This window comes from Fundulus heteroclitus, chromosome 8, assembly GCF_011125445.2.
Source record: "Fundulus heteroclitus isolate FHET01 chromosome 8, MU-UCD_Fhet_4.1, whole genome shotgun sequence".
NCBI classification, from domain to species: Eukaryota; Metazoa; Chordata; class Actinopteri; order Cyprinodontiformes; family Fundulidae; genus Fundulus; species Fundulus heteroclitus.
Genome location: NC_046368.1, coordinates 30,089,238 through 30,104,294, shown reverse-complemented (window position 1 = coordinate 30,104,294; position 15,057 = coordinate 30,089,238). Strand labels below are relative to the sequence as shown.

The 15,057-nt window shown below is 39.9% G+C and overlaps 1 protein-coding gene across 1 annotated transcript; it reads left to right on the top strand.

Annotated features, from left to right (window-relative positions):
- Positions 1-439: 439 nt before the first annotated feature.
- fgf19 (fibroblast growth factor 19) lies at positions 440-15,057 on the top strand. The gene is made up of 3 exons (XM_012850654.3): positions 440-1,394; positions 1,491-1,594; positions 12,785-15,057. Exons 1-3 carry the CDS (start codon positions 1,184-1,186, stop codon positions 13,097-13,099), a joined length of 630 nt encoding a protein of 209 aa, XP_012706108.2. The 5' UTR covers positions 440-1,183; the 3' UTR covers positions 13,100-15,057.

Sequence of the window (15,057 nt, the reverse complement as noted above, 5' to 3'; positions counted from 1 at the left end):
ATAACACTAAATTATAAGCTATAAATTTACATTAAGTGCAACCATTCTAATAAAACAGTTTTTCATAACTAACGCAAGCATAATATTTCTGTTTACTAACTTTAGAAACATTCTGCATTACATACAGCCTTCTTTTCAGAAAAGAAAAGTCTATTATACGGACATCAGTGGAGTCTGGATAATATATTTTCTTTTAGAATTGTTGTAATTTACATTGTGAATTTTGAACCACAATAAAACAGTCACACCATGTATGCATGCCTTATAGTATTCCTTGTCCTCTGGAGCCCCCTGGAGCAGAAGGCACTGTGTTGCCCCTCCTTCTGTTGTGTGTTGCAGTGGAGGGGCCTAAATACATGTATCTTGCTAATGCAAGTTGTGAATGTCATAAATGAGTCACAAGATCACTGATATGATATTAAAATTGTTTAATGTACAGTATAAGCAGTAAATTTAAAAGACAGGAAAATAAAACACAAGGTTGACATTTAATCAGGACTGTTTGCTAATGAGATCTTTCATCACCATACTGGATATGCCATGTGGACAGCTGAAATTTAAGCATTTTTTTTTTTTTTTTTTGTAAAACCAGACCTGTTAGAAGTCCACACCTACAATCTTAAAAATCTTGATATCAAGAACAGTGTTGGGTGTCTGGAATACATGTTCCAAGGACAAACTAGCATTTTTGATTATTTAGTCCATAAACATGATCCTAAACATCCAAAAAAAAAAGAAAAAAAATATATTTTTTTTTAGCAACTAAACTAAGTAAACTAAAACTAAAGTGTTATGAATAAAAATAAAAACATATGTCACTTGCTGATATATACTTTTTACAATGTACATGTTTAAAACAAAAAGCATGTGACATATTTTCTGAATATTTTGTAGACTGTATTTTATAAAATGTTTACATTTTTGTGATATTTTCTGAATGGGACCTATTGGAGACAGGTTCACTTTGGGGCTGGTCGGGGGCCAAACGAGAGCTTGGATTTAGTTGGATGACGTGCAGGGGTGTGTTGTGGACTGCTTCTGAGAACTGCCTTTGGGAAAGAGGGTTATCAGGAGCAGATAAGGGCTCCATTTAAAAGGGTTGCGTTAGGATGAAACTGATAAACTACTCCAATGCCAGCTGTGGAAAGCAGAGACACAGGACTGTGCAGGAAATAGGCAAACCATGCTGCTGCTTGTGTTCATTGTATGCATTGCCAGTGAACTTTTTACTTTGAGAGCACTTTGCATGCCAGTTATGGACCAGGGGCCCCATATCGCCCATGGCTGGGGTGAGGTGGTCCGGCTCCGGCATCTATATGCAGCCAAGTCAGGACTGCACCTACTGATCAGTGAGGATGGACAGATTCACGGTTCGGCAGATCAAACTCCTAACAGTAAGTCTAGGCTTTAAAAGTGCAAACCCAAAGCCTGTAGCAGTTGCCAGTTACAGTTTCTGGGATTTCTCATGCTCATGAACATTTGAACTGCAGGCTTGCTGGAGATCCGACCTGTTGGTCCAGGACGTGTTGTGTTCAGAGGAGTGGCAACTACACGGTTTCTCTGCATAGAGAGCGGCGGCAGACTGTACTCATCTGTAAGAAGAATCTCTCTGTCTATTATAAATTAGATCAATCACTATCAATTAAGCTTTATATACAGTGACACATAAAAATTAAACTTGTCATGTGAGCAGAATGAACCAAAAAGCTGATCATAACTGAGAAAAGTATATGAGATGTCAGAATGTGTTCATAGTTAGCCTTTTGTGGTAGCAATTACTTCAGCTCTTCTGTGTCAGTCAGATGTCAGCTGTGACACATGTAGCAAAGTGTCCTGGACTTAACTATGGCCCCTATCTGCAAGGTTTCCTGTGGCCTTGAGTTACTGCATTGACTCAGGGGAATTGTGGCAGATTGGCCATGTACCCATCAAATTGGCCTTTTTTCTTTACAAATTGTGCCACCAATGACCACCATATATTGTAACATTTAAGCCATATCTGGTCACAGCCATGACCCAACTTAGGCCCACCTGACACTGAAACCATCTTGGTCCAGTTGATTAGGGTATCTTGAGCTTTTATTAAATATATAAACTGGTTGTTGGCTGTGTCTGTGACATATCTATACCCTGCAGGTGCTCTGTGGTGATTCATGTCTAACTGTGCTGTTGATGTTGTATTTTAAAGTGTAAAGGCTAGAATGTGTCTGTCTGATGAAATCATGACCACATAAATCGCTTTAAAGTAGCCACAGATTTAGAATAGAAGAATGAGTGCTGTTCTCAGCAGCATTTGCTGGTTCTCATGTAAGCATTGTTTGAAAATTATTTTTGTTTGTCTTTGAGGCTTTTGCAAACTCCAGATTCAAAATCATGGGGCCAGCTAAAGGGTGGTGACTGTCCTGCCTGTGAAAGGGACTCATGGTGTTACATTTGTAAATGGAACAAAATGAAAAATCTTCAAAATCCAAGGCCCACATGATTTCTGTTTGCCTCAGAAGTTGTTTTTTTTTTTCAAATGATATCAAACTAAACTTAACTATAATCCAGTTGCTGCTCGGAAAATCTGCTAGGATTTGCTCCTTGTTGATTCTCTCTTCAGAAAATGGCCAGGCTAACTATAATTAGCAATACCAGATGGCGTCTACATGTTTCTTTGTATTTTATGTATTCAAACAATAAAAGAACATGTTCACAAATAGGTTTTCATATATATATATATATATATATATATATATATATATATATATATATATAGAGAGAGAGAGAGAGAGAGAGAGAGAGAGAGAGAGAGAGAGAGAGAGATAGATAGATAGATAGATAGATAGATAGATAGATAGATAGATAGATGAGAGAGATGTATATATACATGTCTGCAACAGATATGAGTGGCAACATTTTTTCATAATGCAATTATTACTCTTTTACACATAGGCAACAATGTTGAATTTTAGTCAGTTAGGTACATAAGCAACTTCCAACATTCTGAATTCAGGGGACATCCCTGCTGACTTTTCTTGCTTAGACATCAGAACTTCCAGCATCTGAGCACAAACAGAATATATCACAGGAACAACTCTTAGCAAGCCATGTTGCATTCATTAAGCTAAGTGTTATGTAATTCACAGGTACACGTTCTGGCTTCTGGGGTAAATTAAATGCATCATGACAAGTTACAGTTTTCTCTGAGTAAATGCTTTAGAAATCAGAGATTTTGCAGCTTCTTATAAACCCTTCTAAAGCATTTCTGAAATAGGAATTTATTGTTATTTAAACTAAAACTAAACTACAGAGATTTGTGATCATTCTAACATTTTCAGGAAATCTTAAAGCTTTGCAGGAGTCATTGATTTCACACTCCTGCAGTTCTGATGCTGTTTACCAAAAGACGTTGCTTTGACTGTCAATAATTTAAACACATTTTTTAAGCTACCCATATTCTAAGAAAATGCGGTTATATGATTCCTATTAAAATATCTATCAGTAGGAGGTCATCAAGACCTGAAATCAGCTGGTCCAAAAAAGGATAAGAACTACACATAAGAACACTTGAACAGCATTTATATTCACAGTAAATAAAACACTTGTAAAGAAAAGCATTTATTTAGTTTGTATACATGTAAGAAGTGGAAGAAGAATGTTGATAATGCATAGGCATGAAATGGGATATAAACTGGCAAAGGAGAGAATTGTCTTGGAGCCATTTTTTAAGAGTTTGTTTCCATATTTGTCCAAAAAGCGTAAATATGCTGATACAGTGTTGGTTAGAACATTCACAAATAAACTTCCAGAAGGATATCTGCTGACCCGAGCTGTCCCCCCTCATGTTGTCAATCAGCTTCCATATTTGGAAAACACTACAGGCTACTCAGCCATTCAAACAGTCCACAGGTTCATCAACCTTTGTCCAGTATGGCGCAGGGTAGGATGTGTTTGCAAAGTAAAAAGCTTAATGAAAAGGCCCAGCAGCAGCAGCAACAACAACCTTGGCCTCTTGCTTGCTGCCTTTTGCCAAAGTCAACAACCATCGAAGAACTTGGAGAACGATATGCATGACTTTTTTTTTGTTTTGCTGTTGTTTTCTTTCCATTATATACAGGCAGCTATATATCTATAGCTGTCCTTTACACATAACTGTACCTGGAAACAGATATTTCATGTTATTACACAGCTCACACAAACTAAAGGGACACTTTTTATTCAGAGTAAATGCCTTGTACTTGTATGGCACTTTAATTAGTCTGATGACCCCAAAGCGCTTCACACTACAGTCAGTCATTTACCCATTCACACCCTGACGATGGTGAGCTATGTTTGTAGCCACAGCTGCCCTGGGGCAGACTGACAGAAGTGAGGCTGCCATACATCGACAGCACCGGGCCCTCTGACTACCGCTAGCAGGCAAATTGGGTGAAGTGTCTTGCCCAATGACACAACAAGTAAGACAGTCAGCGCAGGGGATCGAACCGGCAACCCATCAATAGCAGGACAAACTCCCTAACCACACTGCGCCACTGTATAATATCATATCAAGTCTGGAATAGTAGGTGTCAAAACTCATTCACAATAACTGAGGAACAGTCTGGTTGCTCTTGATTTAAGCTGTAGTACATATATTGCCATCACATGGATGGCTAATAATATGCACAGGTATTCTAGACTATTGATCAGGTCAGTTTAATATGAGAGGGGTGTTAATGAGTGTCGGCCATTCTGGTGTTAATGACATTAAAAACAGGGACACTAAAGCGGCAACAATGAGATGAGTCCAAAAAGACAGGTGGAGGCCACAGACATTATTTCCCTCCTCGTCGTTTGGCTGCTTTTTCAGTAGGCTTGGCACTGGTGCCTTGTTCTCTTCTGAGGCGCTGTGGAGCCGCGGACCAAGATGGCAGCTTAGGGAGAGAGCTCCTCACAACTTCACTAAAAAAGTCCTAGTTTACCAACTACCAACACTTCTGACTGACTCTAAAAGATGTCTAAACAAATGACGATTAAAGACTGTGAAAGCAGCTCCAGACCTCGCGGCTCTCAGAGACCAAGAACTAATGCGGCAGCCAATGATGCTAACGATGCAGCTAACCCAAAGAGCGACCTAGCTGCGGTACTTGATGAACTGCAGTCACTCCGTACGGCCATCACTGCGGTGAATACCAAGATAAGCAACCTGGGTGGCCTTGGGGAAAAACTCGATAGTGTGGAGAGACGAATAGCGGAGATAAATGGTTCTGTCGATGCTGTGCAGAAGCGTTTTGCGGACCTCCAAGGACATCGTTGCTAACGCTAACCGGCTCAAGGAGGCCGAAGGACGCATCGGAGACGCGGAAGATAGCCTGCAGAGTGTGCAAACACAGCTGACCAAAGCCGCTAAACGCGTTACTTTTTTGGAGTCTAAGACGGAAGACCTAGAGAACCGTGCACGGAGAAAGAACCTAAGGCTGGTAGGGCTCCCTGAAAATGCTAAAAAAAACCCAGCCTATGACTGATTACATCGAGCGTATGTTGCCGATTTGGCTGGGGGTCGATGCTGCTAAGTCGTTTACCTTGGAAAGAACGCATCGCACTTTGGCAAGACCAAGACCGGATCAGAGTAGAGTCGTAATCATTCGCTTCCTATGATTTCAAGACCGTGAGTTTGTCTTCAACACATCCAAACAACGCTCACTCACTCATGATGGGCACAAAATCTTCTTCACTCAAGATGTATCAGCGGAAACCATGAGGGCACGGAGCCCGTTCAATGCAGTGAGGAAAAACTTCATTGAAGCTGGAACCTTCCAGGGATTCACCCTACGTCCCTGCAAGATGAGGGCCCTGCACAACGGCAAGATAGTTATTTTCTCCACACCAGAAGAAGCTGAGGATTTTATCCTAAAATCCTGAATCTCTGAGTGCCGGGGAGTAAAGGTACCCATAGAAAGTCTCATATGGACAACATAGGTACGCAAGAGTTTGACATAGGTTCTGAGAAGTTGGATTATATATTTTATACTTTATAATTTAGCAGAGACATGCACAGAGCTACTACTACTGTTTGTGGTTTGTGTGACAGTTAAATACAGAAGTGTTAATGATGCTATGTTTATTTCTAGGATATATAAGTTTAAATGTTCAAATCTGGATGGGGGGTTGTGGGGGGGGGGGGGGGGGGGCACATGGGCTGCCTGAGAGAAGTGCCTACAGCTAAACCACTCCTCATTAGTGTTGTTGTGCAATTATACACTGTTTAAAGTTATTTAATGTTTCATAAATAACTCTCTGTTAAGTATTGTCTGGTAATGATCAGCTCTCAAGCTGATATCAAGACAACGGTTGAAAGGGATGAATTCGAGCACTAGCAATCTTTTAGCAGCAAAACCTACACACACGTAGAATAAAGGAGTGACAACTTCTTTTCAAGTTCAAGAATTTAATAACAGAAATAAAATGAACATCCAGAGAACATCACTATGTAATGCTGTTTATCCGAATTAACACCATATTTCGATGAGTAAATTCTCTCTACTAGGCTAGCGAAACTTAACTACTAAGCAAAGTGAAGATAAAAAAACTAAGCTAAGGAACTATTTACATGCAAAAACAAACAAAAGACAAACAAGAGTGGTTGATCATGATCAGAATAACTCAGTGAATCCTTGGAATGGAGTTAAAACATTTGCCATGTATTTCAATCCATTCACAATGCAAAGCCCAAGTTAAACAAAACATTATTTGTCGAAATAATATTCTGAGGTCCTATAAAATCATTTAAACCCTTACGACCGAGTTTCTTAATGCGATTCTCCCTCTGGGCATCTGGGTTCGCTGTAGCAGCTCGGTGGCTAAGAGGTTACAACATCAAGTTTTCAAAATTGCCTTTACCAACATTAATATTCGGTAGTGATGCGGGGATAAGACTCATAACACCGAGCAGAATAGTTACGCTTTATGCTTTAAAACAAACTCCTTTTGAAATGTCCAAAACCGGATGTTAGCAAGGCTAATAGCAGTTTGGCTAGGGCGAGCTACTTTTGTTCTAAACACCATGGTTTACAAACATTTCCCAATAAACCTTTTAACTTCATCCTCAGCTGGCTGCCCAACTTGTTGATGCCTTATGTGTGAGTTTTGTCCACTTTGGCCGTTCCAGGAAGAAGCGTTGAAGGAGGAAGTAGTTGGCTAGGGTTAGCAGGCTAGCGCTTGGCTCTGCTGCCATGTGGTCGGGTCGGAGGCCTGGTGTGAGCACGTTCTCTGAACCGGTTGCAGTCACGATTTAAGCAGATTTCTCCTCGGCATGGGGAAGGCTCCGCTGTCGGCGTTTCAGCTCTGCGTTTGCCTGGAAACCAACTCCGTCAGGGGTCCGCTAAGAAAGCAAAACAAAGCTGGCATAGACGGATTCCTTCACTTCGGCATCTGTTTTTAGCAGAAGTGAGAGACTTATCTTTGAATCGGCTGGCAGTTTCTCCCTATGCCAGGGAGGAACTGAGTTTCAGAAAGGTTCATTCTCACTCAGCTCGGGGCCTGTTCCAGCCCCCTGCATGGCTCCTGCAGGCTTCCAGTCACATGCACCCCCCTCTCTCTCTCTCTCCTTGAGAGCTGGTCCTCTGTTGATGGAAGAGTGTGTGGAGAAGAGAGCTGAAGAAGAGAAAGTCTGTGTCTGTGTTGTGACTTGTATCTGTAAGGAGGGGTCACAGCTGACCCCTGGTGAGAAGAAAGGCCGTCCAAGCCTTGAGGGTCTCATGTTGCAGTAGGACAGAATTCCTGTTAAACTCTTCCACTGTTCAGAATCCAATCCGAGATCAATTATTTATCATGGCGTTATTGCATAACAGTGTGGATTGGTACTTGCCCTCACATGTTTAGTCTAAGTAAGGGAAGGGGGTGGGGGGTGGGGGATTTCAAAGTTTAAGTGTGTGGTTTTTTTTATTTTCAACATGGACATTTATCTTATTGTATATGAACCAATATGGAAGGTCCAAAACTGTCTGACTTGAGGTTGACGAGCTGGACGTCAATGGACTCAATAAGTTTACTAAACTGAAACAAGTAATGAATAGACTTAAAAACTTACACTCGAAAAGAATCTTTCTTCAGGAAATTCATATCATGGCCACTGAAATTAAACAAATACAGCGTAGGTGGCCAGGACAAATTATACATGCCACATATAATAATTACGCTCAAGGGGTACTTATTCTCATCCATAAAACAATTCCTTTTGAACTTATTAATACTATTCGGGACCCTCAGGGAAGATTTGTAATTGCCCAGGGTAGGATACTGTCTCGTGCATAGAACTTAGTCAGCATATATGGCCCTAATGAAGACAACTCCAAATTTTTTGACGATTTCTTCTTAACCTTGTCTTCATTACATGGTCTAAATATTGTTGAAGGAGATTTCAATTGTACTTTGAACCCGTTGGTAGATCGCTCTACAAAACTTGATCCTCATAAAAAACAATCTAGAAAAACGATTTTGCAATATATCACAGACTTAAATTTATCTGAAATCTGGAGAAGACTTAATCCAGATAAATTAGAATACTCCTGATACTCAGGAATACATAAATCCAGGTCTCATATTGATTATTTTCTGGTGTCACAAGAATTGGTGTCCAGTATTAAGAATTGTTGGTACGACTGTATAGTTATTAGCGATCACTCCCCCATTTCTTTGTCCTTACAAATGGAAAAACTTCAGCAATTTCCCACCAACTGGCACTTTCAAGTAACCTGACTTCCGGCAGATGTATGTCGCTCCGCCTAGCTTCACACACATACATCTGGGACACCTCCATAGGAATTGCCTTTATTGAAGGTTGGGTCTTATCAAAAATCCTTGCATATGATTTAATAAGCCACTTGTCTGTCATCTTTATCGACGTGCTATTTCAACTACTCACACCGAAGCCAACCCATGACGCTGATGAGAGCTACGCAGGAAAAAATTATTATTATTTTTTTTTTTAATGTGTTTGCGGCTCTAGTGGCACGCGTTTTATTGACAGTGAGCTGACAGGAAGAGGGGGGAAGACAGGCGGCAAAGTGCCGCGGGTCGGAGTCGATCCCGGGCCGACCGCGTTGAAGACTAAAGGCCTCCTAATATGTTTAGCGCTAACAGCTCTGGTGAAGGTCACTAATGATATTCTCATGGCCTCAGATAATGGACTTGTGTCTATACTTGTCCTGTTAGATCTCAGTGCTGCATTTAATACAGTTGATCACAATATTCTCCTACAAAGACTTGAGCATACTGTAGGGATTAAGGGAAAAGCATTAGGCTGGTTTAAATCTTATCTGTCGGACAGATTCCAGTTTGTTCATGTTAATAATAAATCTTCCTCAAACTCTAGGGTCACTTGTGGAGTACCACAGGGTTCAGTCCTTGGACCAATTCTATTTACTATATATATGCTTCCGATTGGCAAAATTATCAGACAGCATGGGATTAATTTCCACTGTTATGCTGATGACACTCAGCTATATTTATCCATAAATCCTGATGAATCCAATCAATTACTTCGACTGCAGTCATGTCTTGATGACATCAAAAGCTGGATGACTTTAAATTTCCTGCATTTAAATTCTGACAAGACAGAAGTTGTAATCTTTGGGCCAGAGTCTTCAAAAAATAAAGTTCTTAATCAATCCCTTAATCTGGATGGCATTAACTTGGCCTCTGGTAATAAAGTTAAAAATCTTAATGTTGTTTTGGACCAAGACATGTCATTTAAATCCCATATTAAACAGGTTTCCAGAGTTTCCTTTTTTCACCTCCGGAATATCGCCAAAATTAGAAACATTCTGTCCAGGAGTGATGCTGAAAAACTAGTCCATGCATTTGTTACTTCAAGGCTGGACTATTGTAATTCTTTACTATCAGGAAGTCCACAAAATGCAGTTTGAAGTCTTCAGCTGATCCAAAATGCTGCAGCAAGAGTTCTGATGAAAATCAACAAGAGGGATCATATTTCTCCAATTTTAGCTTCCCTTCATTGGCTTCCTGTTAAATCAAGAATAGAATTTAAAATTCTCCTTCTAACGTATAAAGCCCTTAATAATCAAGGTCCATCATATATCAGAGCTCTGATTACCCCGTATGTTCCTAACAGAGCACTTCGCTCTCAGACTGCAGGTCTGCTGGTGGTTCCTAGAGTCTCTAAAAGTAGAATGGGAGGCAGATCCTTTAGCTATCAGGCTCCTCTCCTGTGGAACCAACTCCCAGTTTTGGTCCGTGAGGCAGACACCCTATCTATTTTTAAGACTAATGTTAAAACTTTCCTTTTGACAAAGCTTATAGTTAGAGTGGCTCATACCCTGAGCTATCTCTATAGTTGTGCTGTGATAGGCCTAGGCTGCTGGAGGACATCAGGGTCTAATTTTCTCACTCTACTGATTTCTACTGTTCTTCAGTCTACTGTTCTCCAGTTTTGGATTGTATTACATTGAAATGACTGTCGTCATTTCAGCTTTTAACTTTTTGCTCTCTCTCTTTTTCTTCATAGTAGGTACACCTGGTCTGGCGTTCTGTTAACTGTGACATCATCCAGAGAAGACGGCTCACCCGCTACTACCATCTAATGTAGAACAGATTACTAGATCAATGTGTGCTTCTGTGCTTGTTTGTCTGTCTTGTTGTGTCTCTGTTCTGTCTTCTGTAACCCCAGTCGGTCGAGGCAGATGACCGTTCATACTGAGCCCGGTTCTGCCGGAGGTTTTTCCTTCCCGTTAATGGGTGGTTTTTCTTCCCACTGTCGCTTCATGCTTGCTCAGTATGAGGGATTGCAGCAAAGCCATGTACAATGCAGATGACTCTCCCTGTGGCTCTACGGTTCCCCAGGAGTGACTGCTGCTTGTCGGGACTTTGATGCAATCAACTGGTTTCCTTATATAGGACATTTTTGACCAATCTGTATAATCTGACCCAATCTGTATAATATGATTGAACTTGACTTTGTAAAGTGCCTTGAGATGACATGTTTCATGATTTGGCGCTATATAAATAAATTGAATTGAATTGAATTAACCGCTAACCGCTCCGTGGGCACATCCGCGTCCTCTGTGGATGCGCCCCGGAAAACAAAACTTGCCAAATCCGGCAAAACAACAAACCTCTTCCTCAGAAACTCTGTAGATATATGGTTTAAGGCTCATAGACATATTGGTGATACTCCCCCCATCTCCCAGTTTTCACCTATTTGGAATAATGCATGGTTTACTCCTGCCAGGGCAGATGGCGGGTTTCAGATGTGGGCTGACAGGGGAAAAAAAAAAATTGGAGACTTATATGTACAGGGCACTTTAATAACATTTAATGACCTCTGTTTGAAATATTTAATTCCAAAAAAACATTTCTTTAAATACTTGCAACTGAAGCATTTTATCTCATCGATGCAGCACCAGGCTACGCATGAACCACCTCTGTCCTGCTTGGAAGACATTGTGCTGAAACACATCAATGGGAAACGACAAATATCTACACTATATACAGCACTTGTTTCGCATGATGAGGAGTCTAACCATGATAGGAGAGCATAGTGCTTAGATATTAAGGAAGAAATTGGTGAAGCTGAGTGGATGTCGGCTTGTTTAAAAGCTCAATCACAAACTATTAATACTCAAATGAAGTTACTACAACACAAGTGGCTAATGAGAACGCATATAGCCCCTGAGAAACTCAATAAATGGTCACCTGACGTTCCAGACTTGTGCGTGAAATGCTTGACTGAGAAAGGCACTTTGATCCATTGTGTATGGGAATGTCCTAAATTGATGGATTTTTGGAAAAGGGCAGTCTGCACTCTGAGTACAATCACAGGTACTCAGGTACCTTGCATAGCAAAACTCTGTATTTTAGGAGTGTACCCGGATCACTTTCATGTGAACTCTAGGTGTAAGACCCTGATCAACTTTGGCCTCCTACAGGCCAGGAGGAGGCCAAAGGAGGCTTGGAGAGAGTCTGAAATGCCCTCTACAAAATCCTGGATCAAAGAATTGTCGATGTGTGTCACATTAGAAAAGTTAACCTATATAGTCAGAGGACAAGAATTTGAAGAAATATGGACACCCTTAATGGACTTTCTTAAGCAACAGTAGATTGCGTTTATTTGTAAGGCTATTGAGTGTAGTAGTTTGATTTATTTGTTTTACTTATACATTTTATTTCTACATTATTATTTGCAATTGTAATTATTTTTATTGATTTACGTACGTATTTTGTAAAATCTTAATTTGAATTAATTTAAATCAATTATTTTTTTGTTTTATATATTTGTATGCAACCAGGTTGACCTGCTTTTCATTATGCAAACAATGTAACCCGTGTCAACATGTGTTTGTATACTCTTATTGGAAATTAATAAAAAACATTGTTAAAAAAAAAAAAAAAAAGCTCCAGGGGATTGATAATTTCCATCTTCATCAAATGTTCCCAATACATTACCCCTTTCCATGGCAGTACAACTGAGATCTGATGTGTTTTAAAAGTATACATTTAATTCTTTTTGAGCAGTGTATAACTCTGTACAATATAATAAGGCCAAAAATATGTTAATCTGTTCAGGATACACCCTGTTTCTCACTCCGCAGTAGCAAACTCTTGTTGCTAATAATACAAATTAGCAACAAGAAAATAACACAAATAAAATATTGACAAAGATCAAGAGGGATTATGCGAAGTCCCACAATTTCAAACAAAAGCACTCCCAAATAGTTATTTTGTCAAACGCCACACAACAGAATTTTCTAAATAAACTCAAAATGTATAAACAAGCTAACATGAGAACGCCTCTGATATTTTTCAGGAAGCCCACATCCAGGAAGATTGCACCTTCAGAGAGCAGATCTTAGCAGACGGGTACAACGTTTACACGTCTGATGGGCACGGAGCCCTCCTCAGTTTTGGAAACAATCAGCAAAGACTCCATGGCTTAGACCGTGGTGCTCCAGCCCTGGCTCGGTTTCTGCCAAGGCTAAACACCCTGCAACAGACCGTCCCCACTGGACTGGATATTCCCGATCAGATCATTCCAGAACAAGCAGAAGACACTGTGGACACAGTAGGCTCATTTGGAAAGCTCTCCCAGACAATTCACAGTCCTAGCTTCCAGAAGAGATGAAGTAGCAGGTCTAAGACAGCTGTGAAGGGATGTGTCCAGGAATGTCCAAGCACTACCCCCTGCATGTTTTAAATTCATGGACAGACACGAGGTCCAACTGGTCAGCCCAAAGAAAGGCATGCTGAGTGGAGCTTGTAAGGACTGTAACCCTCCATCCTGTATTTGCATCCACTGAACTAATGTGGAAGATGTTCATAATTTCTGTCCTTACAAAAGCCTTTTCCACATGGAGAAGAAGTTTGTTTGCTCTGACATAAGAACAAAGAAATTATTGAAGCGGACCGGTAAACTGGTGCATTAGCAGAAGGCAGGCAAAGGGAAGAAACTGCACAACATTTGTCTGATAGTCGTAGATTCAATGCAGCAAGTGAAAAGCTCAGCCACTGACGATAGAGAAACGTTTGGTGGCCCTTTAGATAAATGGCTCCCATGAACTGATCAGGACGACAAATACCTCTTTAGGGGTTTTGCGCCTCTTAAAACACCTACAGAGAGTGTGAGTTAATATGTTACTAATAGACAAAGGTGTTGTTGTTTAGCTATACTTGTATTTATTTAGTTATTTAAATGTTTTAAATTTAAAGCTTTGGTGTTTATCTCCATTTGTACTGGATGTGTGACCATGTCCAATAATGTAAGTGTTAAAACATGTTTTGCAATACATTGCTAAAATGAAGCGTTGCCAGCTAAAATGAGAATACTGCATGAGATTAAAAAAAACATCTTTAAACAATTGTATAATTTCTACACAATTGTTTTCCTACACATTGTTTCACATCATTTGATTTAAGATTAGACCCATTGGAAATACAGCAGGTAAAAGAAGTTCTGAACACATCAATATTTTCTCTGTAAATATATTTCTTCTATTAACATGAAATTCAAACCAGAGGCTGACAACAACTAAAGCAATGCAGACATACAAAACAAATCTATAGTCCAAAAATGTTGAACAAATAGTGAAAAGGATGTGTAAAAAGCCCAGAAAGGCAGGAAACCAAATCAGTCAGGATTTAGAAGTTATTGTTACCTCTGTGTCCAATATACTAACAGATGGGCCATGAAAGGACTTCTCATTAACAAAGTATTGCACAAAGTGCTACAACTAGTAAAGTATAGAGAGCTTCATGAAAACTGTTACCAAACATAATAATGGCAATTTCTAGACTTCTTTTATTTTCCCATTGAAGCCAAAATCTGAAAGTGGAAAGAACATCATTTTATAATAAAACCAGCATGCCAGCCATCCCTCATAACATGTCTGACAGCAGAGTCAAAAGATGAATTAAAACAGCTATCCAGGGGCCAACGAGACCTAGCAGGGAACTTCAAAAAGAAATAGCAGGTAGCACATTTTTTCCAGTGAAAACAAAAGGTACCATAAACAATATCCTCTAAGCACACACTTCGCAAGGCTCCACTGCTGAAAAAAAGGCATGCTGAAGCTTGTTTAAAGTTTACCAAATAAGATTTGGAAAAGTCAATGAAACACTGATATTATGTGGTCAGATAAAGCCCAAGCTGAACTCTTTGAAAATCCTGGCACATATGCTGTTTTGAGGAATAACTGGTCTGCACGTCACCCCAGAAACAACACGCTAAAAGTAACATTTAAATAAGGGAAGGCTTTTTTCACAAATGATTTTATACATTTCTTTAAGTGTGTCCAACATTTATTCCCTGTGTCATTCCAACTTTCCATTGGAAATACATTTGTGGAATAGTTTGCTTGGATGTGATTGTATGAGTGGATTACTTCTGTTGTCAAAATCAGCTGGGGATGTCATGGTAACTAAAAGATTAGAACTACATTTACTTAAAACCGTTGACACATCCAATACTTTACCTGCTGCTACTATGCTTAGCTATTCAGCACCCTGGTAGTTAAAAGTGAAGTTGATCAGAGCCAAACACTCTCTGCTTTACATTAAACATCCTCTTTCCAGAACCAAAAATCA